The 26,593-nt window shown below is 38.6% G+C and overlaps 2 protein-coding genes and 1 long non-coding RNA gene across 10 annotated transcripts in view; 2 read left to right on the top strand and 1 right to left on the bottom strand.

The window, feature by feature from the left end:
- IQGAP2 (IQ motif containing GTPase activating protein 2) overlaps positions 1 to 10,747 on the top strand; it is a 127,002-nt gene extending 116,255 nt beyond the window's left edge. For all 7 annotated transcript variants that reach the window (XM_080573845.1, XM_080573842.1, XM_080573840.1 and 4 more), the window contains 8 exons: positions 7 to 109; positions 1,783 to 1,924; positions 4,525 to 4,612; positions 5,424 to 5,636; positions 6,257 to 6,417; positions 7,244 to 7,387; positions 9,211 to 9,319; positions 9,812 to 10,747. In XM_080573845.1, the coding sequence (XP_080429971.1) occupies positions 7 to 109; positions 1,783 to 1,924; positions 4,525 to 4,612; positions 5,424 to 5,636; positions 6,257 to 6,417; positions 7,244 to 7,387; positions 9,211 to 9,319; positions 9,812 to 9,925 (1,074 nt within the window). In that variant the 3' untranslated portion in view covers positions 9,926 to 10,747. The remainder of the gene's footprint in view (positions 1 to 6; positions 110 to 1,782; positions 1,925 to 4,524; positions 4,613 to 5,423; positions 5,637 to 6,256; positions 6,418 to 7,243; positions 7,388 to 9,210; positions 9,320 to 9,811) is intronic.
- On the bottom strand, positions 9,809 to 16,956 carry LOC308185565. The gene is made up of 2 exons (XR_013943468.1): positions 16,542 to 16,956; positions 9,809 to 16,402 (listed from the first exon to the last, which is right to left on the bottom strand). It is a non-coding gene; the product is annotated as an uncharacterized lncRNA (long non-coding RNA).
- Positions 16,957 to 16,983: 27 nt separating this feature from the next.
- On the top strand, positions 16,984 to 26,590 carry F2R (coagulation factor II thrombin receptor). 2 transcript variants are annotated; one of them, XM_080573855.1, is made up of 2 exons: positions 16,984 to 17,182; positions 24,114 to 26,590. In XM_080573855.1, the coding sequence occupies exons 1-2, from the start codon at positions 17,104 to 17,106 to the stop codon at positions 25,307 to 25,309; spliced, it is 1,275 nt and encodes a 424-aa protein (XP_080429981.1). In that variant the 5' UTR covers positions 16,984 to 17,103; the 3' UTR covers positions 25,310 to 26,590. The 2 variants fall into 2 exon arrangements, with proteins under 2 accessions (XP_080429981.1, XP_080429982.1); XM_080573856.1 differs by lacking the exon at positions 16,984 to 17,182 and adding an exon at positions 17,268 to 17,680.
- Positions 26,591 to 26,593: the final 3 nt, after the last annotated feature.

The raw sequence follows: 26,593 nt of genomic DNA, 5'->3' as shown, positions 1-26,593 counted from the left end.
TTATAGCTACTGTTGGAACACCAGGATGCCATTGCCACTGAGCCAAATGACCTGCTGAATGAATTGCTGGAAGGGCTGGGACCTGTTCCTGATGTAGAGTCTTTCCTTGGTATGTTGTTTTTCATCTTCATGGTTGACTTCAATCTGGGGTAAGATTAAATGGGGTCTTGATTTAAATACTGCAAGATATACAAACTCTCATCTCTCTGATGTTACCAGATTCTTCATTTACTGTAACTGTGTTTTTTTTTTTTTGAACACTTGTGACATTCTCAAAAGTGAATTCACACTTTGACTATAGTTGATCCTGCTGAAAATGAAAGCTGATGCAGTGTTGTTCAGAGTCAATAGAGGTAGCTATCTTCGACAGCATCCTTGAGATGTGTGGAGAGCTTCTAATTGCAATTTTAACTGTGAATCATAGAATCATTAAGGTTGGAAAAGACCTCCAAGATCATCTGGTCCAACCATCACCCTACTACCAATGTAACCCACTAAACTGTGTCCCTAAGCACCATGTCCAACCTTTCCTTGAACACCCTCAGGGACGGTGACTCCACCACCTCCCTGGGCAACCCTTTCCAATGCCTGGCTGCTCCTTCTGAGAAGAAATGTCTCCTAATTTCCAAACTAAACCTCCCCTGGAGCAACTTGAGGCAATTCCCTCTAGTCCTATCACTGGTTATGTGGGAGAAGAGACTGACCTCCAGCTCGCCACACCTTCCTTTCAGGTAGCTGTAGAGAGCCATAAAGTCTGCCCTGAACCTCCTCTTCCCCAGACTAAACAACCCCAGTTCCCTCAGCCGCTCCCCATAGGACTTGTGTTCCAGGCTCTTCACCATCTTTGTAGCCCTTCTCTGGACACCCTCCATGGCCTCGATGTCCTTCTTGTACTGAGGGGCCCAAAGCTGAACATGATACTCGAGGTGCAGCCTCACCAGAGCTGAATACAGGGGATGATCACCTCCCTGGCCCTGCTGCCTACACTATTCCTGATACAACCAGGATGCTGTTGGCCTTCCTGGCCACCTGGGCACACTGCTGGCTCAGGCAAGCATCAGTCAGCACACCCAATACTGAAGATTAATTGTGATACAAAATCCAAACACTGGTGTTTCTAAAAATGATCCAGTTGTGTTCAAATTGCTGGACAGGGAAAAATATATACATTTTTAAATAACCTAGCCTTCAGATTTGCTCTTCTTGGCCACAAAAGTGCAGAGAAATTTTTAAATACCAGTTTTTAATTTTGAAAGTTATTTTTCCACTTAAAAATTAGGTTTTACAATATATATATTTGAATTTGTAAGGAATAAATGTGGCTGATATTTAAGTTGCCTCAACAGTATTAGGAAGTAAACTGTATTCCTTTTTGTTTAGAAAGTAGCTATAACATCACAGATAATACCAGGCTCAGGGTGAATAGCTACTGTTCTTTCATTTTTCACTGTCCCTGCAAGTTAGGTTAAAAGATATTTTAAGAAGATAAAAATCGTTCTCCTATGTAAAAAAGACATGAGTCTCTTGCAGATCAGTACTTTGAAAGGAAATTATTGGAGGCATTTCCAAAATATTCTGAGTTTATAAGTAGATGGTTTATGGTTTTGTTTATTCAGTGTTCCCCCCAAAGAAGACTGTTTTGAATGGTAGGAATGGGTGTGTTATTTAATAAATTTAAAACTTCTGACAACATAATGATTTGTTTAGGTGGTGATTTTGTTTTATGCATTGACTCTTGATAAAATTAGCAAATTGAAGTAGAAGATGTTTCCTTTCTTACAGGGGAAGGATCTGTTGATCCCAATGACCCCAACAGGGAAGGCACACTGAATCAGCTTGCAAAAACAGAGATTTCACTGTCTTTAACAAGCAAATACGAGTTACGAGAAGGTGAAGATCAGGATCTTAAAAGCCTGATGATAAAGTAAGTTTTGCTCAAAAATCTATATTTTTAAAAATAACTGATCAATGACTGGATCCACAATCCATACATAATGAATATTTTCAGGGAAGCTATAAAAAAAATCTGCTTTAAAACATCACAGCCTTGGGAAAGTTGAGATGAAAAGCTGTTTAGATGTTTAAGGGGTGGACACTATGAAACTGTCTTCTCCTCCCCCTCAAACAGAAACACTTCCCTGACCTACTGCCATCAGGCATTGGAACAGGATGCGACTGTCACTTCAGTATGAATAGTGCATGCTTTGATGCAGGGAAAGGAAATGATGTTTATTCTATTTAGTCTGCAGATTAAGGACTGGGTACTTGGATAACCTATAACCTACTTTATAGTTCAAACTTCTGTCATAAAATCATATACTATCAATGATTTGCTTGTCATTTTTAGAATTATTTAAAAATGTCCAGAATAAAGCTTATTTAATATCCTGCTGCTACTTCAACAAAGGGGAGAATGGGATTGTTTACTTCTATACTTAACACACAAGTGAGAAAGCTAAAAATTCACTTTAGAGGGAAATACAACATAAGGATTTAATGTTCTTGCAAGCACTATGAGTGTAGACACAAACTTCAATTCAACTTCAAGTTTTTTCAAAATCAAAATGAAGGGGGGAAAAAAGAATTTATTAGGTAGTATGTGTAGTTTTAATTTTGAAGAAAATTCTTAGCTATAATGTCTGTAGTCCAATCTCTGTATCTTAGCCATAAACAATTGTTCAAAGTCTGGAAAAATATAAAATTTTAAGTACAAGAAAAACTTGTTATTTATCCTAAAAGGAAAAGGAGTTTTTCTACCATAAGTCTTACATATTTGATCTGAATCAAACAAAAAAAAAGCATTTTGTTTTTCTCTAACTTGTTATCAAAGGTGGAGACAGTGAAAAGACTGCAAAGATAATGACAAATCAGAATGGTGTTAGTCACTTGGTGTTCCACAGGCCAGGGCTATAGAGCTATTCCCAAAGTGTTGTGGGGTTTTGTTGTTGTTTTTATTATGGGTATGCCTGCTGTTGTCACTTAAAAACAAAACAAACAACAACAAAACAAACAACAACAAAAAAACTGTTCTGTTTTTCCTCTGTGTCAGACTAATATGCTAGCCCTTAACTGAATCTCTGAAGATATGCAAAATCAAGGCCAAAAGAAATGTTTAAAATCCTTTTTAATCCTTTACATTGTGTGGAAATACATTGAAATAATAGCAAGAAAATTAATAGAATTTAACTTCTGTGTATAAGTGCTTTCAGGTAATCTCTCTTACATTTTAAGATCTAGTAAACAATCTGACAGAAGAATAAATAGCAACCTGTGTTAAACTGCAGGAAAAAAAAAAGCTTAAATACCTGACAACTGTTTATACAAGGAACGTAAACACAGATACTGTAGCTTCCTTTTTTTCTCTAAAGCGACATGCCTCTTCAACAGAAGTATTAAAGTATTTGTTTTTAAATGGTTTGTTAAGGCTTCTGTGACAAACCCAAAGATCTGCAGGCACCTCTGTCTTGAATGCTTTACGTAAGGTGCACGGTACACATGGTCTGAATGCATAGGGACAGCATGCCAAATTGTACGTGGGTGGGGAGGAGTGGAGCCCTAGGCTGTTTTGCTTCTGGAAAACAAGAAAGCTGAGCTGGTTTGGTATGAAGTGGAGGAAGTAGGCATACATGTATTACCAGCCATATCAGCATACTTTTAGATGGCTTTCAAGTGCGTGTAATGGTAACACTCTCATGTTCGCTACTGTCAATGGTGGTGGTGACCACCAAAGGTTGAGGAAGGTTTTGGCAGGCAGAGAAAGCCAGGAATGTGTTGATGTAACACAGGTGAATTAATTTTAGGGGATCTTTCCGGTTTTGTTTGTTGTTTTTTCTTTGTTTTCTGGGGATCTGGAGGGAATTCCAAGAGTTCGTGAAGGAAAAATAAAATCTTGTTTGTAATGGTGTCCTCTGAATTAACAGAATTCTGTAATAGACATTCTTTGAAGTATTATAGATAAACTCCTACCAAAAAAGAACTGGTTTACATATCAGCGTGCAACAGCTTCCCTTTTTTCGGTGAGGAAGTGCTCCATATGTTGCCACTAAAGAAACATCTGCCCCTTAAGTAGTGTCTGCTGTGCAATTCCTTCAGAAGTTCAGCTTTGAGCGCCTTTCCACTTTATTTAGTAGATACGATCCTTATGTACCTGCATAGTTCAGGCTTTGGAAAGATGACCTTCCAGCCTGCTGTCATGATCATAATTAGAATCCTTGTTTATATCGTTGGTTGGCTTTTTATTATGTTAGCATAATACTATTACAGTATAACTATTGTTATACTATGCTAACTGGTTAGATATTTCCTAAAATAAAAGGGAGAAAAGTATGTACACACTTCTCTTGTTGTCTGTGTACAAGTCATATGTTCAGTGTTATCCATGGAAGATCTGGAATACAAAACCTAGGAAATACTTGTATTACAAAGCATAAAGGGCGTGCTTGCTAGTTCTACAGTCAAAGAAATAAAATGCACAGATGAACCAGCGGTAACTGTTTTGTAATACCCATATACTCTTTTTAAAAGGACCAAAAGGCTTATTGTGGATGTGATACGAACTCAGCCAGGGGATACGCTCTTAGAAATATTAGAAACAACAGCCACTGCACAACAGGTAAGTGCTATATTGTGCCCGAATAGGGAAGAAAATAATTATTTTACTAAAGCTATTTAAAAGCAGATTTCTGACAGCTTTTTCTGTCACTATAATAATGAGATCATTTTTGCTATTTGTAAACTATGTGTAGAACTGGTAACAACTCGGTGGGGGGGAGGTGGAGGACATAAAGTCTTACTGTCAACTACAACAGCTGAAATAATATATTTCATAATTCTTTAAACTTGTAAACATGGCCTCTTCTTTCCTGTGTACTAATGCAAGCAAATAGCCTGAGGTGAATTCTCTGATGGATTTTTTTTCTTGTAAACTTTGGTATATTGAGTTATTTGCTGCCTAGTATATTTGTTTAAGCAATATAAGCAAACATTGGCTTGGGAACTGCAGCTATCTTTGATGTAGGAAATGAGTGGGAAGAGCTCTCAGCTGAGGATTTGCCCTGGAGATACTGACGCACAAAGCCACATCTCAATAACATGCACTTTTCAGCTTAGTTTAGAGAGTGCGTGTGTGTGTAAGTAGGGGGCACCTGTGAGACCTGGACAGTCTTCATACAACTAAATGAAGCCAGTGAGTCTTCTGGCAAATTTCAGACACGTTTGGATTAATTGAAACGTGTCTGTTGTGAAGAGTTACTTAAGGTATGTCAAAAGAGAATAGTAAACTGAGCAACTTTAGACAATTTGGTAAGAAGATAGAAACAAAGACAATTACATTTCTTTATCTCCTGTGAGAATTCAGTGCATCCAAATTCTTAACTGTTATTTTTAATTGGAAAATAACTGTTTTGGATTTTCTTTTTACCCAGGAATCTGAACACTTGAAACTTGTAGAAAAACGTGCCATTTTAGATTCCAAAACTCCAGAGAAAATGAAGCACAGTCAGTCTATTTTTGAAGAAGGGCAGCTACCAGTAGAACAAAAGAAAAGGAAAATTCAGAGAAATCTCCGGACATTGGAACAAGCAGGATTAGTGTCTTCAGCAACTAAGTACCAAGAAATTATAAATGAGATTGCTAAGGTAAATGGAACATGCTTCTTCTAAACTGATGATTTTTTTTAGGCATCTAGCTCAAATCCATTCTAGCTAGACATGTTAACAGGCATTAAGTCTGGATAACAAAGGCTACCGGTCCACATTATTCAGTTCAGGTAGTTGTGCATTAGCATGCTGCCTCTCAGTTAATCAGTAAACTAAGATTTGTTTCTTATTTGAACACTTCATTGATTTAGTGTAGTGTCCTGGAGCCCATAGCAAATTTCAGGCTGCCACAACTTGTAATTCATTTAGCTCCAACTATCTGTAGCCACCTTGAATGAGGGGATATAAGTTTGCCCACAGAAGGCACAAAGCCAGTGTTGGACTGATGTGGGCCTTAGTGCAGACACCCACAAGGTTAGCTTTTCAGTTGTCAACCTGCTGGGCTTTCCTAGGGTTTTGAGGTGCCCAGTGACAGCAGCCTGCTTGGAGGGGCTGTCACCAGACAGAGACAATCCTGCATGGAAGCATTAGGAGAAAGAGAGTTTAGAACCACCTGTCCAATCTCCTTTCCAACCAATGGCTAACTGCTTGACTTCCCCAAAGTCAATATATCTACTTAATAAGCTTATTGCATAATAAACTTCAATCCTCTGCTTTAGGATATCCGGAATCAAAGAAGATACAGACATCACCGAAAAGCTGAACTGGTGAAACTCCAGCAGACTTTGAATGCACTTAACTCCAAGACAGCATTTTATGAAGAACAAATTAATTATTACAACACCTATATAAAAACTTGTTTAGACAACTTAACAAGAAAGTGAGTTGATTCTTCTTGTCTTTTAATATTTTAATGTGCTTTATTAGGAGGTAGAGCAGGTGTTGTAGTAGGAAGCTTTGATTCCGAAGGGTAGGCAACCCACAGATTTAGAAGTGCATACGAGTTGCCACTTAGCTAACCAAAAATCCTTAAACAATGAGGCATACATTTCTTTAATTCTTCCTTAAAGAGGAATGATATATATAATGTTTCCCTATAGAGTATGGTTTCAATATATTTAATTAGTATTACTTTGCAAGGCTACTAGCATACTTTAAATTCATGAAGCTTTGGGAAGTGACTATTGATTTTCTTCCTTCGTTAAATAGGTTTGTCTTTAGAATAGAGTGGAGAAATAAATGCCTAAAGCATCATATTTTTCATGAATGTTGCAGCCACTCATTTGTGATCCAACTCCTACTAGGGCTGTAAAGGTGTCAAAATAAAAGCATTTTAATGACATGAACAGGAGCTTTCTCAGTGGTCCAAAAAGGAACACTAATGACCAATCTTATTTAATACCTATGTCACTGTATGCTTCCAAATTGCTGCTTTTAAGTGATGATTGTGAACTCTTTTAGACTGGGTTTGCATTTCACAATAGAGTTTAGATAAGTGCTAGTATAAATGTTCATTCAAAATAATTACAAAAATATTTTAGACTACTTCGTGTGCCAAAAATCCTTCTAATTCTTGGATTGTTCCTTAATAGCTACTTAGGAGGGCAAAGAGTGAAGAAAAAATAAAGCTAGAATACTAGCTGAAATATAAAAGACATTTGTGTGCTGGTAGCTTAATTACAAGCCATTTTTTTGTTCTCTCCCAGAAATTCAAGGAGGTCAATTAAAGTGGATGGAAAAGAGGAGGTAAAGGGAAGCAAAAAACTGAAGCAGACATCATTAAAGTACACAGCTGCAAGACTGCATGAAAAGGGTGTCATCCTAGAAATTGAAGATCTTCAAACCAACCAGTAAGTGTGTCACAAAACAATTGAGAACATTTTCTAATCACCAGCTCCCTCAGCAGTCTGGCTTTTGTTAAAATTACTTGCAGTTTCCTGCACTGCACCTAAAATACCTTCAGATTTCTGCATTCAGGAGAAAGATAAAATGAATCACAACAATTAGACTTTTATCCTTGTACCTTGCTATATGATTACTTTGGTAAGGTACTGGAATATGTCTATTTTGACATTAGTTTAGATGGGATGAGTATGAGTTAGGCAGCATGTTCACTGCTAAGGACTGACTGACTTGTTAAGCAGTTGTAACATACTTTTTCATTTGCTGACCAAACACTTTCATATTATTGAGTAAATACCTCATATGCTGTGCTTCCTGACTATGGCAAACTGGGAATGTATGTGGTAGTTTAACCTCCCTGTTGTATCTATCCATTTTAAGGCTGCTCTTCCATCCTATGCACTTTTCCATCTTGCTTCTACGTGGGAAAAGTTTTCTGGGTTGCAACTTTTTTCCAAGTAGGTTTGTCAACAGTGGCAAAACTGACAACAGAGATGTGTGTACACCTGCAAGAAGGTACTCAAAGGTGGCAGAACAAATCTGGGTGCCCTATGGACACCTGGTCCTCTTTGTTCCCTGTACTTCTCATATCCATTTTTTTTTCTCAGTATAAAGGACTGTTAAGAGCTATATGCCATACTATATGTATACCAGACAAGCCTCCAAGAAGATATTGCAATAGTCATGGAGTGGTTCATGCAATGTTATGCTAGTGATCTTCAGAAAATAACTGATAGGTCAAGTTAAAATGTCCATTCCCTAGTCTAACAAGGCCAAGGCAGATTTCATGTTAAAGTAAGACACGCTTTTTTAATCTTCTCTTACCTTCTTAAGACAACTCAACAGACCTGTTCTAAACATAAGTTGAACCTGCCATGTGAAGGTAGTAGTAGCTTCTGCTTGCAGTTCTACAGGATCAGCATATTACAACAGGACGGGAAATGCAACATGGCATACAGTTTCATGAATGTTTTTCAGTGACCCCTGTGCTCCATGTACTTCACTGTTTCTGCATCCTGCCTAAACTATGCATTATATAAACCAGGTCAGAAAAGCGATCAGATTTTAATTTGTGGGTACAAAAAGAAGGGAGAGAAAGGACAGTCTTACCCACCGGCTGATAAAGCCAAGCTCTGTCCCAAAAAAATTCTCCTAAAGCTCAGGTGTTCTCCAGCAGACTATGTGATTCTACACGGTGGATTTGCTAAAGCAAACAGAACAGTTAAACTCCTTCTAGATCACCCAGTATGTTGTTGCACTATACCAAAAACACTGGTCTGGGCAAAAACCATCCCTCCTGTTCAAAGCAGTGGGGTTTGTTTCTAAGGGTCACTTAGATTTTTTGGTTTTTTTTTTGGTTTAGTGTTTAGTGTCTGTTCATATACAGTGTGTTTTCTCACACATTACTCGTACAGCTTAACCAGCAGCAAGGTGATACATGTGAGAGCTGGTGCTAGGATCAAAGTTTCTTAAGTTGACATTTCCACCAGTCCTCCTGTTGCCCAGCTGAGGTCCAACAGTTCTTATGGACAAATTACTCTATGGTCCCTAAAGGTTTCTGCTGCTGGGAGGAGATAAAGCTGTGCTTACAAAATGAACATGCCACAGAAAACAGTGATGCTTGTGGTAAAACTGTTGTTTTTTGGGTTTTTTTGCACAAAAATGTTTTTGTTTTTGTGAGAGAGGTCTTCAGCTCTGCAGGCTTTCCACTGTCTTTGGAGTATATAACACAGCATAGCATACATACTCAATTACTGTTCTTTGTTTTAAGGTTTAAGAATGTGATGTTTGATATAACACCTGGAGAAGAAGTGGGTGACTTTGAAATCAAAGCAAAATTTTTGGGGGTTGAGATGGAAAAAGTGCAGCTCCATTTCCAGGTAAAATTTGAATTTTATCACTGTGCTCTATAATCACATTCGTATTTGTTCTAAACAGGAACTTTTCGGTCTTTTTGTAAATCCATGAACTATTCAATCACTGCAAGGCAGCAGGTCATGAGGGGAATGATTTTGTAATTTGTGGAGGATGCTGAGCTTGGAGTAGTGTTAAGGCATATATCAGAGAGACCATCAAACCAAATGGCATATTAGAGCAGTGGCAAGAAGCAAATACCTATGCAAGAGTATAGTACACAGGAGTCTATCTTTCTTACAGCTTGCTGTTACTGAGCTTGCTGTTACTGACAGCCTGTAATGGGGGATCTAGAAAACATGTACTGTTTTTCGTACTTACCCAATAGTTCCTTTTAATTGTTTAAATTGTGAAGGACCTGGAGTTTGAGGTAATTAGTCCGTGATGAAAATGACCCAATCTGTTTGCTGTGAGGTATGGATTCAAGCAAAGAATAATGATTTTATTTATGGTTACAGGATTTGCTTCAGATGCAATATGAAGGTGTGGCTGTAATGAAAATGTTTGACAAAGCTAAAGTGAATGTTAACTTGCTCATATTCTTGTTGAATAAGAAGTTCTATGGCAAATGAGTGTCTTCAGACATCGTGGACTGCATCCACCAATGGGAAGTCTCTTCAGTATTTCTTTTTTTTTGCTTTTCAACATTTGTTTGATGTTTGTCATTGGATTTTAGGAAACTTTAAAGGAAACTAAAAGACCAAATATTGAGAGGAATGTATACAGTGCCTTTTCATCATTGATAATGAAGCAGAAAAATAGGAAATAGATTAATTTAAACACTTCCAGATCTCATTGGTGTTGGTACTTTTAAATCAAAATATTGTTTAGGACACTCAGCTATTTTGGTTGTATGGATATTAAGGTAGACAGAAAGTGAACTTAGTTGAATATATAAGCCTCTTCCTATTAAAAACATTTTAAATGACCTCAGATATATAATATAGTTCATATTAGACTTTAAGTATTTACCAAAAGAAATCCTAATTTGTCTCTAGGGGATAGCTCGCGCAAATATTTAGTTACATACTAAGCCTATTTTCTGGCAGTTGTCAATTGCAAAGCAAACTTGTTGTGCAATTCAAAAAATTTTATAGGTAATTATAAAGTGACAGTAACATTTTACTGTACAAAAATATATTTTGTGATTCATTCCTACTAAATAAAATGCACTACTGCCTTGTGTAAAATGACATTTTCTACTTCCACAACCTTTTGAGTGGCATGGGGGTAACCTGAACAGTGAACAGCTGTTCAGTTTGAAGTATTTGAATACATAAATTGTGCCTGTCTGTCTTTTTGTAAGAAAATAAATGCAATAAAATCAGTATTTAGATTTTTTTTAAATATTCTTTGGAGATTGTTCTATGTAAAATAAATGTTACTTAATTAAACTGGCTTGTTTCCTAGATTTCATTTAAAAGGATTATTCAAGTAACAATCTAGATGGTAATGAGAATTTTCCAGAGCTTTTATAAAATTGAATCTAAGCTTAACTGTCCTCACATTACGCTTTGGTAAGGTTTCTCAGCAGTGAAGTCTTCATGGTCTTTATGCCACTGAAAGTAGTGATGATTTTGCTGATTAATTACCAATTACACCTAAAGAGCAAGAACATGTATAGTGGATACTGTAATATATAAAGCAAGGGAAGCTATTTACTACTCTCACTTTCCTTGTGACAAATCATTTTAGAAGATGAATGTACAGTGAGGTGCTCTGGAATGCATTGTAAAAGCAATATTACATATTTAATTTTGAAGCTGAAATAAAACTAAAGTGAGTGGCAGATTTGTAGACTACAACATTCATTTGTACACTATCTGTTGTATTATACAAGTTGGAGAAAAGATTTCTTATTAGAGATGTTCCTTTATGTATGACATTAAATGTGAACACTTCACTACTTTAAAACAGCTAATATCACTAATTAAAAAATAAACAAGTTCTAGGTACTTTCATTTCTCTTCCAGCTAGTTATGCTGCATTACCTGTTTATCAGCCATTTAAATGTTACATACTTGTTACAGTACTGATACCCAGATTCACTTAAAATAGCTGTTAGGGAATATGAAAGTAGCACTTTGAAGGCCCCTTCTAACTGAACTCTTCTATTCTGAGATCGTCTAGTCCAACTACCTGACCTCTTCAGGGATAACCAGAAGTTAAAGCATGTTACTGAGGGGGTTATTCAAATGCCTGTTGAGCACTGACAGGCATGGGGCATTAGCCATCCATCTAGGAAGCCTCTTCCAGGGTTTGACCGCCCTCACAGTAAAGGAACTTTTCCTCGTGTCCAGTCTGAACTGGACATCCCCCTGGCACAGCTTTGTGCTCTTCCTTTGTGTCCTGTCATAAGTGACCAGGGAGGCTAATCCCTGCACAGTTTTGACAAATTCCATCTGAGCTGTAAGTCTACACAAGTGGGGTGTTGACCATTAAAATCAGACCTTTGAAGTGACATGTCAAAAGCCTGGAAATATGCTGGTGTAACTTACTAGAGACCCACTGCCTTTGTGAGAATAAGTCAGTCCTAGACACGTTGCTTTGTGTGATGTACTTGACACACCTAGTTCCTGCTAGGTTCTACTGTGAGCAGAACCTTCCTTGGTCACCTCCTAGCTGCACCTGAAGTACATATGCTTATGAAAGCTTATTGGTAATGACATGTATGAAAGGTACAGTCTGTATGCCAGATTTCATCTTTTCCAACTGTTTCTTGATATTCCTGCTCTCCTGGTACACATCAAAGAAAAACTTCCACTTAAATTTCTTTGAACTCTTTCAGAAGCTTTTTTCTTAATTAGCTGGTTCAGTTTAGGACCTTGTCACTGAACAAATAATGAACCCTGCTAAACAAGGCTGACCATAATGGTTCTACCTAAATATAAGATTGACAGGTAGTACCGGTACTATGTAATTGGGCAAAGTAATTCTGTACCCACCAGTTGCTGTCATATACTGATGATATCTACTAGAAAGTAGGAAAATGGGCTTTTTGGAGGTTACTGTGAACCGTGGTTTAGGGCCTCCGATTATACATGGTTAGATATGCGTTGATGAATCTAGTTTCATTCATGAAATGGTCTTGTGGAAAGACTTGCCTTGCTGGTGACAAAAAATGAGGATAAAAACAGCATAGCTGAATAGTGTTTTACTCAACTGTTCTCAGTATAGGAGGAACTAAGTCTTTCCTTGAAAGACCTGCCCATCTATTAAGTTTGTTTTCCTAGACAGTGCTAGTGAAATTATAATAGTCAATGGTCGTTGTCTGTTAGAGTTTGCATTTTTCTACCATATCATTTTTAGAGTTAACTAAGAGCGCTTTGCAATTCACTTGGTTTAATTTGGTGCTTACTCATTCTGATGGGACTCTGAAGCTCTAAAACAATCCACAAGATTGTGGAATGAACAACATCTATCTTATTTGGCTAAGCAGAGAGAAATACTATCACAAGTGATTGCTCTGTCCTGTTTTACGTGGTGCCTATCTGCAGACCTCTGTTAGTGTTTTTTTTAAAAGCAAGCAAGAACAACAAAGCAAACTTCCCTCTAATAGCAAATCTAAACAGCATCAGTCACATCTGACTTCAAACAGTTCATAACTACTTAGACAACACAACCCTCTTCCCAGACCTGGAGGACTGGTTTTGCCTCTGAAATATGGTTCTAACCTCACCCTTTTAGATCAGTAACTACCAACCCCAGGCACGCACTAGGGCAGTCCGGTAGCTCCTGAACAGCACAACGGTGGCTTCTTCCCCATCGACATAGCGATGTGGCCAGATGGTTCCAGGCTTTCTTGGTAGACCTGGTGTGTTTTACAGGAATGAAGTTTTATACTGTAACATGCTCCTGAGGGGGAGGAAAAAAAAAAAAAAAAATACCAAAAAAAGCCTACTGAAAAAGAAGCAAGAAGTAGAATTTAAAAGCGGTACAAGTTTTAGAAGCTGTGAACTCTTCACCTCCATTACAATTAGCTTATCCAGACAGAGAAAGTATGCTTAAATTTGGTTCAAGTATACAAACAGAAAATCTAAAAACAATATATATTTTTTTTTAATTCACTTCCTATATCTATAGCAATCCAATTTACAAGGATACAAAGGACATAGCTCTGTGACTGTTCCTTATAACTGAAAGGAAGGTTATCATTGTAGGTATGATGTGAGTTTCCCTTCACATATTTCACAGATTTGGCAGACAGTGGCTTATGCCTCAAACTCTGGCCCACTGGTAAAGGCCTCTGGAACCTAAGTAACAAAAAAAATTTTTTTTTTTTTCTGGGGTCTGGTAAAACATTTAGAAAAATATATTTATGTTGTCGTTTAACCTAGCAGATAGATAAGTTACACACAGCTTTTACCTCGCCATCCTAGTGGTATGGAGGAGAGAAATGAAAAAGCTAAAAGTGCAAGAACTCATGGATTGAGATGAAGTTTAATAAATAATAATAATATTAATAAAAAGAAAAAAGTGATGCAAAACACAGTTTTTCACCACCAGCTGGTCAATGCTCAGCCGATCCCCAATTTTTGCCCCCCCCCCCAGCCCTCCCCCCAGGCCAACTCCCCCGTTCCTATTGTCCATCATGACGCCACATGATATGGGACACCCGTCTGGCTCCCTTGGGCCAGCTGTCCTGGCTGTGTCCCCTCCCGGCTCCTTGTGCACCCCCAGCCTCCTCGCAGGCAGGGCAGTATGAGAAGCTGAGAAGTCCTGGGCTTTGTGTGAGTGCTTTGCAGCAACTAAGACATCAGTGTGTTATCACCACTATTTTCATCAAAAATCCAAAGCACAGCACCATGCCAGCTACTAAAAAGAAATTTAACCCTATGACAGCAAAAACCAGGACATTTTAAGACTGACTGGTATTTAGGTTACCTCTATTTTAGGCTTAGAAATTTTACGTTATAAACTCACAAATTGGAGGTAAAAAATAGACATTTCTTTGCAGATATTTCCTTCAACAATGCTTGTTCCCAGCTTGTGACAAAAGGTTAACTGTATTGCACACTGGTCCAGAAGCTGATCTTGTTTCCAGATGCCTCTTTACAACACTGAGAAGCTGACCCAACCCATGTACCTTCAGGATACTAAATGTAAGTATTCATGGACATTTCTTGGACATGCCTCCAGCTGTGTAGCATTAGACCAGATAGGTGACTGAAATGTCTGGGGAGAAAACATATTTTGTCAGCTTCACCCTATCAATTTTTCTGCCTGTCTCCTGTACATGACCAAATTCTTGAACCAGACATCAGATTTTTAATTTTCTTTTATCTTAAAGAATGTCTCAAAAACACTTAGGAGGATGTTTTTTGTGAGAAAGGCATCGTATAAGACTGATTCCCAAAGGTGGAAGAAACATGTTAAAAACATTCTTCCAGAATTGAAATGCTTGCTCATTTTCATGTTCGAGTGCGTGTCACAGTAATTTGGCATGTAATGAATGTTGGGGAAATCAGGTGTAATGTTTCTTTATCAAACTAAAGTGTTCAAAGAACATAAGTTTTCACAACTTGTGGATCTAGTCCCCCTAACAACCTTAATGTCAGCTCTCAAATCTCCAGTTTGAACTCTTGGCAAGATGTTTCCTGTTGCATTTCTCACTAAGACAGAGCTCTTAAAATGCTGTCATATCTGAGACTGGAAATGGGTCCATGGTATGTTTTTACTATATATGGTGTGTTAAGAGTTAGTTCCTCATTTGCTTCTTTTTTTTTTTTTTTCAAGGCAGTCTACATTTAGGTCACAGATGTCACTCTGCTGTGCTTATTTACATAGATTAAAATGCATTTGAGTCTGTATAAATACACGCTATAAAAATAGAGTGCCTCTAATGTAAAGCACTTTCACAGAACTCCCTTTCTGTTTTCAGAGGGTGTTTAAATTTCATTCCATACAGAAAATCCTGTTAGTTTTTCTCAACCTGTGGAAGAGCAGATTAATGCTTTAAAATAATAATAAATAAATAAATAAAATTCACTTTAATGGCAAAATGAGTTTTCCCTACACAAATATTCCCACAAATATTCTATAACTCATTCTCTCTTCTCTCTTGAAGGCCTATCTCTCAGCTATAGCATCCTTAAGGAAACTGCAGCATAGAAGGAATTCAGCTCACAAGGAGCTTCTGCTTATGCATACACTGAGCAAATAGGGTTGGGCAGAAAAAGCCACTGCTGTTACATCGCATTTGGGTATGCTTATAAAGCTGCAAGACCATGGAAATATCCAAGAATAGCTTCCCTCTCTCTTCCCAAATAGATTAAAATAAATAATCTGTAATTAAAATATTTTCTAAATTGATGAAAAGAAACAATTCAGTATAAGGTATTCTCTGTGGTTCCCCGGTGTTTTCAGGGATGACAGAGTTTGTCTTGCATGTTTCTCACCAAATTGCAAGGTCTTCTTACCGACCTGAGGAAAGGCCAGCCCACAGTAAAACTCATTACTTCTTGGTCTGTGCAATCCGATGTCAACCTTAACATTGCCATAACACAGACCAAGGGCTAGAATTGTGGGACAAACATAGTAGAGCAAGCAAAGATTAGGACTGGAATTTACTGGGAACCAGTACTTGCTCTCAGGAATGATTTATTTTCTACAGCTATTACTCTCAGTTAAAGAGTATAGGCCAACATTTCCGCAACAGCTCAGCTTCATGTATCTGACCAAGTTCTAAACAGAGCTTGCCTCCCATCCTGTCTGTATTGCCATAAACTGAAATATATACACTTCAGGATGGGGCAGCACACTCTAGCAAACGACGGAGCATCTACTTGTAAAGCTTTTGATTGTATTACACACCTAAGGATTACAATGCACTAAACTTCCAGCAGAATAAGTATTTTCACTACCACCACCACCACCAACAACAACAGAAGAGCCTAAATAATAGCTGCAAAGTTACTTTCCTCTGTAGTTTTGATTAGCTTTCAGCTCAAGCAGTTTCTCATTCATGAGCAACTCAGGAAGGACAGAGCAAAGCTTTCCCATCCAAGGCATGTGCCGTTGAGCTCAGGAGGTAGCGCTTCACGTGCATCCTTGGAATAAAAACAAAATAAATAAGTAAATAAATAAAAACAAAAAAATAAAAACAACAAAAAACAGACACGAGAACTGCACAGTTGAGTAGCACATCTCCTTTCAGGTTGGCCTGTGCTTCTAGGGCCGTGAGCTTACCGAGCCCAGGCAGAGGAAGGTGAGCTGTTGGTTATTGTATTGAAGGCTGATTTCTGCGCGAAGGAGCTTTTCTGAATGAGCATCACCTCCCTACCACTAACACTGCAGCTACTTCAACCTCCTATGCTGCTGCGGGGTTTTAGCGATTGGAATCACACGCACAAAACTCCCCAAACTCCTCTCCTTAAACTCAGACTCATTTTGGGGGGGGATTATCCTTTGTCTGGTACTTCCTGCCGCCGCACCGCGCCCAAGCCCCTGGCGCCTTCTCCCTTCCCTGAGCCCAGATAGAGCCGAGGAGGAGCGGGCGGGCAAGAACCCACCGCCCATCCCCATCCCCATCCCCATCCCCGTCCCCGTCCCCGTCCCCGTCCCCGTCCCCGTCCCCGTCCCCATCCCCATCCCCGTCCCCGTCCCCGTGCCCGTCCCCGCCCCGGCTCTGTGGAGCCGCCCCTGCCGGCCCTCCCTGCGAGGCCGGGACGCACGGACCGGAGCTGGGGAGGGACGGACGGACGGACAGACGGCCGGAGGGAGGGAGGGAGATAGGCAGCCGGCAGCGGCCATGGGGCTGCCGGCGCTGCTCTGCGCCCTGGCCGTGCTCAGCTGCCCGCTGCCGCCGCCGCCCGCCGCGGCACAGGCCGGTGAGTGGCCCCGACGGGGGGTGCCGGGGGGGTGCTGAGCCTCGAGAAGGGGGGGCATGGGGGTGGGCTCCGGTCCGGCCGGAGCGGAGGGAAATAAATGAATTTCCCGCTGGCAGAGGGAAATAAGCGGCATGTGCCCGCGGGTAGCCGGGGCAACGGGGTTCTGCTTTCTGGTTTTAATTAGGGCTGGCTTCCTTCGGCCATTCACTGCGCGGCGCCCGGTTTGTTCTCACGGCCGCGAGAGCAGGCTAGCACATGTCAGGCTGGGTAGAGTGGTGTCAGCCTTGTTGTTCGGCGAGAGAACTGCCTTGTTTATTTACTTGGGTAAAAGGCAGTGCCATGGACCTGAAATACACAGATTTCAGAGTGACACCGTGCCACAGGTGAGGTGATTAAAGATGAAGAAGGATTTATAATTGTCCCATGGCTGAAAAGATGACCTAGCAATAGCAGATTATGGAAGGTGGAAAGAAGAGACGAGGTTGGCGAGATGTACTGGTGAGTCTCATGAAAAGAATGACATTGCCTTTTGTTAACAACTTCAGGAGATAGACTGCCTGCCAAATATGTGGCAGCAACAAAGACTGGAAGATCTGCCAACACAAAACAGTTCATAATATGCACCCCAGTTAGATGACTTTCTTCTTTGTTTAATTACGTATAGCACTAATGACAACATGTGTGCTGTATGTGGTGAGATGCTGGATCTGTCTAGCTCTGAACTTGTCTGACAGTGCAGGTGCTCAGGGGAGGAATTTAAGAGAAGAGAAGTGTGTTTAGCCTCACGGTTTCTAGTAAGCGTATAATGATACTAGGGGCTAGATCAGGCACTTAGAGATAGCAACATTTTTATTTTTATTTTCTGTAAAATTCTGTTTAGTGTTTCTTTCAATCCTGTAAAACCCTACTAAAACATCAGAAGTTCACCTCTTGAGATACCCGCTGGGAAGTCTCAGTGTAAGCTCAAAGTACAGAAAAGGGCCAATAAGAGGAACAGAGTGTCTGCCAGCTAAGGGGAAATTTAAGTGTGGCGTTCTGTGACTACTAAAATGAAGGCTGAGAGAGGGCAGAGCTAGTGTTTGTAATTATGCTGAGGGAAATGTCTGAGAGGGGAAACTTTCAGCTAAACAACTTTTTGTCACAAGGACAAGTGGGCAAAAAAGAGACCACAACCGTGTTCATATTGGAAGTTGAAAGGAAGTGTCCTTATTAAAAAAAAAAAGGGGGGGGGGGCAATGTATGCGTGGGAGATAATTATGAACTATAGAAATTATTGTTGGAAAAAGATCATACTCTTCAACGCTCTTCTTCCAGTTTATGGAAACATCCAAGCTTGTTTTCCTGTCTTTTACAATTGTAATCTTCATTGAAGAGTATCCTGAAGTAAACTATTTAATTGCTGCTTCCTTAGGAAACAATGAATAAAATGCTTACTGTATTACATCACTAACACTAAGAAAAGAAAAATTCAAACAAGTTATTTCGTGCGCAGTAGAACTAATAAAGCCCAGCCATCTGCATGTGTCTTCTGATCCCCTTTCACTCACTCCCACAGCAATAATGTCCTTTCCCTGCTGTCCAACATAACCTTCCCTATTTTAACCACAATGCTCTTAATTCCCACTGCATGTGTATTGCTGCATCCCTAGGCCAGCTCTTCTCTTGCACCTGTGGCTTCTCCCCCACTTCCTACTTGATCCCTTAACACCCACAGTTCTTGCCTTATTGGCCTCTGCTAGTCCTGTGGGCAACTGAAAAAAAAAAAAAAAGAACAAAAAAAACATCTTTGCAGTGGCTTGGTGCTGGGTGCTTGCTCCTAAGCTCACGGGGTGCTGCCTCTCAAAGGCTGGGCACACCAAGGTAGCTGGCTGAGGTCTGAAGTTGCCCAGACTTTCCTGTGTGGGGACACTGACAGCTGGGTAAAGAGACAGATGGTACCGTTGCTTGAAGCCAGCACGCATGGTGAAAGCTGTTGAGAAAGGAAAGCAAAAAGGAACAGACATCTGTTGGCAAGAAAATGAGACTTCATAAAAATGTGTGAAAATTGTTACTGCATTACTCATGTACTACAATAATGAACTCTGCATGAATGGAGATATGTGTTAAAGAACATTTTAAAAAGAAAACATGGTGTTTATTGTTACAAAAGGAAATAATTGTCACCTGTCCTACAAGACTGTGGCTTACCTTACTTATAAACATCTGGCTTGCACTTCTCATTCTGTCTTCCAGTACCTAATTTTTGGGCCACTAAAAATTTAGATTCTAGATGAGCATCTATGCAGATTATACGAAGGGAAGATAAGAGGAATAGACTTCTTGTTGTAAGCCAGTGGTGCAGCACTACAATCCGTAATGCCTAGAAATCAGTATTTATACTTGTCCGGTGGCACACAGAGAATATCTTTAACTGCCTTGAGTCAGAGTCTAATGTGTTTAGTTTTTCACCTTATTAAAAACAAACAAACAAACAACAACAACAAAAAAGGTATTTTGTGAGATGAAGATGAACACTGCGGGTTTGTAACTGTCTAGGTTTATGGGTTTATAGAAATAGTTCAAAATTTTCTTCTGGTGCTCAAGAGATGTGGAGTGCTGTTTAAGATTGGCTGAAGCTGTTATATATTTTGCTCTCTACTTTTCCTTTCACAAAACAGCACACACAGTAGCCCCCTGCATATGAAAACAGACATGAAATTACAAAATAGCTCTTCGTAAAAACAAAGCATCATCTTTCAGGACAAGCAGAATATGTGTGTGCTAACCATGAGATCAACAGTATTTGGTACTTGATGGAAAATAGAATACAAAGGGTTGTTAAAATCAGTCACAAACTTTCTACAGTTTGTGCACTTTCTAGCTTTCTATATCATTTCTGCATGTCCTTGTTGAATAATCAGTGCAAAAGCAATAAAAGAAAACTTCAGGAAATTTGAGTATTATACTGATTTTGCTTATTTTTTGTCTTTTGAAGTCCTTATCAGAAGCAAAGGGGAGAGTGTACATAGTGTAGTGTCCTGACTGCACACCATGAGAATAAAACTCCTATGCTTTATCCTGTTTGTTCTCAGTTAAGCCAGAGCTCTTTATATATTACAATTATTTTGATACAGCTATTAACTCTGTTAGATCAGCAGTGAGAATATCATTAATCATATAAATAATAATCCACAAGTTTTGAGCTCTTCCCAAAGATAGCCTAGGGTGATAACCTAGCAGAAGCAGGATGACCGAACATTTATGATCCTTATGCTATCAAAGCTTTACCTCTGTTTTCCTAACAGATTATTTCTGTGATTAAAAATGTCTTAAGCTCTAGTCAAATGTATTTTAAAGACGTATTCCATTGCATCTTTAAAACAGCTCAAAAGGAATACCTGGCGCATTCTGGTATTCATACATTATTCGTACAGAAAATCTTTTCTGTAGAGCTACTATAGAGCTTTGTTGTATTATCAGAGCTTATAGATAGAGTCTGTTTCCTATTACAGTTTTTTTTTTTTAATAAGACATAATTTAATCATCCACTCTTGTATGTATAAATCTCTGATCACTGCCTTTCTCAAATAAACTGACACAAAAGGAATCCAGAACCCCAGGGCACTTACTGTCTTGCTTTCCATTTTATAAAGCATGAGTGCACTGCTGGTTTTTCTAATAATGTACAGACATTGGGTCACACAAACATAAAAATATCCTTGCAAAGGAAAAGAACTGATATGTGGTTATCAATATCCTAAATTAAAATTCAATTTAATTTCATTAAGAAAGTTTAGATTCCTCTTATCTGTATTAGAGAGCAGCAGAGAGAAACAGCAAGATTGAGGTCTCATCTCATTTTCCCATACAGCTGTCTTTGAAGTAGTACCTCATGCCATCTAAGTTCTAGATAAAGATGTGGACTGAGCACAGTACACAACATGGAGTTGTTGTTCAAGGTTGAGTTCAACTCTGAATTTAGAAAGTCATTGCTTGTATGAAGAACACATAGTTTTTGCCAAATTGAAGTATTATTCTGTAGAATTTTAACTCAATTAAAAATATTTATGAAATCTTCTTGCCCTGAGTTATTCTAATAGGATTCTACTTCTAGGAAAGTTTGGTAATGGAGTAATGTGGACTCTAAATACTTCCATCTAAAACTCATCTTGGAAAGAAATTAGATCCAATAATTCAGTATATAATTAAAATTATTAGCAATGTTTAAGTAACTACAAGGAACAGCTTATTCAAAGGCTAGTGGTTGATATACAGAACGTCTCTCAATCATCATTTTTCTTCTCTAGCTTATTTTGATACTGTTCTAGTGAGTCACTGATGAGAAATGGGTCAGGTTACTGGCAAGAGTTTTCGTGATAAGTAACTTAACCCCCAGCCATTTAAGGGTCTGTGGTTCCACCTAGTTTGCTTTGCTAGTCCTCAAAAAGAGAGACACAGCAGCACTTCTGAGGGTTCACAGAAACACTGTGAAGCCCACAGTGAGGCAGCACAGGTGAAAACCTTCAAAGTTCAGGGATACAGGGATACGAGAGGTGCTTGTTAGAAGCACCTCAGTTCCCACATCACGCAGAGGTGATCTTGGTAACACAATTCCTGTCACTAAACACAGCTCTACCCTGCTTCTCACCAGGCTCATTTATACCTGTGCTCCCTCAAAATGTGCCTAGCTCACATGAAACCATGTCACCTATTCATTGTTCTTCAGTGGCAGAGGAACCAAGAAGGAAGCATAGAGCTCTGGGTTGTCATTATATTCCTTTTCCAAAATTTTTGATTTTATAAAAAACAATGGAAGAAAATTATATTCATAGCATATGAAGTCTTGAATTCATAAAAGAAGTGTGTACTGGAAATATCAGAAGTAAAATTCAAGTTCTTTCACCACTCTTACTGATGCCTCTAAGCTTTACCATGAAGACTTGCCTCTGGCAGAAGAAATTAGGTTGGTGGTTTTTTGTTTAATTCAAATAAAATTATGATCCTCCCAAAAGAGGTGAATACCAATGGTGTCAGTTGTGAAAGGTTTTTATTGTGATAATCATTAAGTAGTGGATATCACCTAATTATTCAATGTTAGCTACAGGCTAAAGTAAGAGGTGTTAATTTATGCTGTATCTGAACTGCTAAATTAAGAGCTGACTGAGCCATCTAATCACTTGCACTAAAATTTTAAAGTAATGTTAAAGGTTAAGGTTCTGTAGCTTTGCTTTTTGTTAATGTTCTCATCTGTAATGAAGAACAGATCCTTGTATAACTTTGCATAGTGCATTTCTGTGCAAACACTGCATGCTGAATCCCACATATGTCTGTGACACTTGTGTTTTGGTATACTTATTAAATAGTTCCTACTTCAGTCTACACAGACAGGCTCCCAGACTTGAATTCTTACCCAGCAACCTTTTTCTGGCCCGTAGAGAATGCAGTCAAATAACTGTATATAAAAACACATATCACAAACACATTTGTCCTCTATTTGTCCTCTATTACCTCAGAGTGCTGCTGTGATACAGCATGATATCTGCCGCACAGCACTTTTAAAAACTAAAAAATGCCCAAATCCCTCTATCTCTGCTTTGATCCCATCCCACATTCAAGTCTGGATTTTACTAACATTCAGGCTGGGCAAGGCTCCTCTCTCACAGCCCTGCTCACAAAGGTTGGTAGCTGGCTGCTTAAAGCTGCGGTCATTCCTTTCTTTGCCATCTGCCTCCTTTGGATGCTTTTGTTCTCATCTGCATTAAAAAAAAAAAAAAAAAAAAAAAGGATTGAATTACTATAGAACAAATAATTGCTCCTGAGGCATAGATAGATGAATCATGCCTGAGTACTTCTGGCTCACTGATTTAGGCTTACACAGCTTAATTTTTATTTTAGTAGTCTAGTATTTAACAAGTGATCAGGTGCATAGCTAGGTAGATGAATGGTTACTTAATAGTAGTAGCTCCCTCAGTTCTACCTGCTCATAATATGTTTGAAATAACCTTCACATAACTACAATAGGCTGAAAATGGTTTTCTTCCAGAAAAAGTGCCCATATGTTTGCTTTGTTTGTTTTTACATGCATATGCCCTTACCACACCTGCAACAGTTTGTAATTCGCAGTTTTTAATTCTCACTGTTTTAACTTGTTCTGTCTACATTCAGAAGGCAGGGATGCTCTGTCCTATGCTCTGTCCTGACACATCTCAGTTGTAGTCAGTGAACCATGCTGCAGAAAACATCACTCTGGAGGCAATGTCTGTGGCACATTTCAAAAGGGCATCAAGGGCACGCTGGATGGACACTGCAGCATACAATAAGTAGAACTGGGAAAGTGTTTCAGTGAAATCTGTGTCTACCTGTTCAATCCAAGCAGGAGGGTGATTCATGTCAGCCATGAAAACTGTGTGAAGACTTCTGCCATCCGTCTTTATGTTCATCTGGCCATCAGGATGTGTCCAGAGACCACAGAAATATCTCAGAAACTTGGTATTTTAATCACACTTTTTGTTACTTTGGTGATATGTACTTCTGTGTATGAATATCAACATTTATCCCAGCACCTCAATTCTTACAAACTTTATGAAGCATCTGGCAAAGAAAATTAATGGGTGACAAATTTACAGTTGTATTTTTGTTTAAGTAGCCTACAGAGAAGGTCTGTATAGATGAGATTGGTTCCTTAAGCTCAGATAGAGTTTGGTCCCTATCATAAAGAGCTTAGAATTTAAGAGAGAGGAGTTAAAGGGGGAAGTATTACCCAAACTGTAACAGGGGCTAAAACAAAATGGGATGGACCAAGATCTGTGAGCCATCCACACTTTGAATAAGGTATTAACTGCATTATTTTGTGTTGCTGATATAATTTTAGCTTTCTTTTTTGAAACATATTTTCACTCCCCCATAGCATGAAATATCTGCTTTTAAATCTTTATACTGTCTTCTCTTTCAGCCTACAGATACAACAGCAGCAGCCCAAGGGCCAGAGCTTTTCTGATACCTGACCGTGGTGACCCTATACCTATGGAAGACATTGAAAGCAGTGCTGAAAATGAGTCAGAATTTCGATTAGGTTCCACCAACCAGACCAGATCACCTCCACGTGAACAACGAACTGTGTCAGTGGAAACAGCAAGATACCTCACTAGTCCATGGCTGACCCGTTTTGTTCCTTCGGTTTACACCTTAGTGTTTGTGCTGAGCCTCCCTCTGAATGTTACAGCCATATTCGTGTTTCTGAAAAAAATGAAAATCGAAAAGCCCGCTGTAATATACATGCTGAATTTGGCCCTTGCAGATGTACTGTTTGTAAGTGTGCTTCCCTTTAAGATTGCTTATCATTTCTCTGGAAACAACTGGTTATTTGGACCTCAAATGTGCCGCTTCATCACTGCTGCTTTCTACTGCAACATGTACTGTTCAATAATGCTTATGACAAGCATAAGCTTTGATCGCTTCTTAGCAGTGGTGTACCCCATGCAGGCCCTTGGCTGGCGTACATTAACACGTGCCACAGTGATTTGTTTCATCATATGGCTTGTAGCAATAACTGGGGTTATACCTTTTCTCATCAGAGAGCAAACCATGGAAATACCCAACTTAAATATAACAACCTGCCATGATGTGCTACGGGAATCCGAACTTCACAAATACTACCTTCACTTTTTCTCCATCTTCTCTTCTGTTTTCTTTATAGTGCCATTTATAATAACTACCATCTGTTACGTGTGTATCATTCGGTGTTTGAGTTCTTCTAATATTGTTGCAAAACAAAATAAGAAGACACGTGCCTTGCTTTTGTGTGTGGCGGTTTTTTCTGTTTTCATTATTTGTTTTGGACCAACAAATGTCCTCCTATTAATTCATTATATCAATTATTCATATGACAACAGTTTAGAGTATCTCTACTTTGCCTATCTCCTGTGTGTTTGTATCAGTAGTGTTAGCTGTTGCATCGATCCCCTTGTTTACTACTATGCTTCTTCTCAGTATCAGAGACAACTTTTCAGCCTCATCAGCTCTAAAGGGACTTTAGATCCTAACAGTAGTAACAGCAGTGGCCAATCAATGTCTACCAATAGCAGAAGGGGTACCTGCTCTACTAATGTAAATAACAGTGTCTACAGCAAATTACTAGCAATACAGTGAAATAATGTCTTACATATGCTTAATTTTTATACAATTTCAGACAAAAAAGAAAGACTGTATTATATCCAAGCTTTTGCTTATATCAAGTTGTACAATACCTAGTTCTATGGTTTCCTTACAGTAATGCGCAATCCAAATTATAACATAGTACATGTGTATGTATATGTATATATATAGTATATGTAAATAGATTAATGTAGAGGGAAAAAGTAATTTCTTTATAATAACTGTTGAGTGTTTTGCAAATAAACTTCCTTTTTTTCAGACAAATGCTTTACATTGTTCAACTTATTGTGGGGGGTTTATGAAATCCCATTTTAGGATTTTAAACTATCAGATAGATTAAATTCCTACTCATGAAATTAGTCATCTAACCATAATTTTATGAATAAAGTGAAAATAGCTTTTCAGGCAGATTTTTTCCTATTTGTCTTTATTTCTAAAATAATCCACAAATGTAATTTTTTAGCATTATTTTGCAACATAGGCCCATAGCTGTAGACATATTTATATACTCAAAACAGTCTATATAGTATATATATTCAAAATAGTCTATATGGCATGAGGAATTTGAACAAATGAAAAACAGCTATTAATTGTTGAAAATTGTCAGAGAAAATCATTCTCAGCAGCTATAACTAGCCTTTCTTTTGATATTCCTACCATTAGTATATGCAAAGTGTCTTGGTTAGGATGGCGGTATCTTCAGAACCAAATTCCATAATACATCAATGTTGAATGGCACTACAGAAAATATACTGAAAAAGCATTATTCATCATCTTGCTATGCAGTTTGCAAATGTGTGCTTTCTTGCACATGATTAGTCATCATGTGCATGATTCAAACTTGGAAGTAGCATTTATGTCTGCCAAGTCTGGATGTTTTTTACATTTTTGATTATGCCCTCTTTAACTAAAATTGCTGTCATATAGAGGTAAATAGCTAACTTCATTCTCGGTTGCATTCTTTTGCTACAAAAGACAGTAAAGTTAAATAATATGAAATTGGTTTTAGAAATAAATTTGTAGGTAAAAGGACTTTACATGAAGATGGAACCCAATTAAAGTCGGAGTTTGGTTAATATAGGATTTGCCACGGGAATCTGCCAAGACCAACAGCAAGGCACAAATGCTGTCTTTTTTTCATCACAAGTGATAAACCTAATCTTTCTGCAGATATTGTGAAAGTGAGAAACCTCCTTGTTATCATGATCTCTTGCCATTTTGTATCCATTCCTTAACAGGCTTAAACATAATTAAATGCTGAATTACCAGACGCTATAA

The sequence above is a fragment of the Anser brachyrhynchus genome (assembly GCF_964034855.1).
Source record: "Anser brachyrhynchus genome assembly, chromosome: Z".
In the NCBI taxonomy this organism is placed as follows: domain Eukaryota; kingdom Metazoa; phylum Chordata; class Aves; order Anseriformes; family Anatidae; genus Anser; species Anser brachyrhynchus.
Note: the sequence above shows the minus strand (reverse complement) of the source record. Positions and strands in the feature narration are given on the sequence as shown.

Coding starts and splice junctions, on each gene's coding strand:
- F2R (XM_080573855.1), top strand. CDS start 17,104: ATGGGGCTGCCGGCGCTGCTCTGCGCCCTGGCCGTGCTCAGCTGCCCG. Junction 17,183..24,113: donor GCCCGCCGCGGCACAGGCCG/GTGAGTGGCCCC, acceptor CTTCTCTTTCAG/CCTACAGATACAACAGCAGC.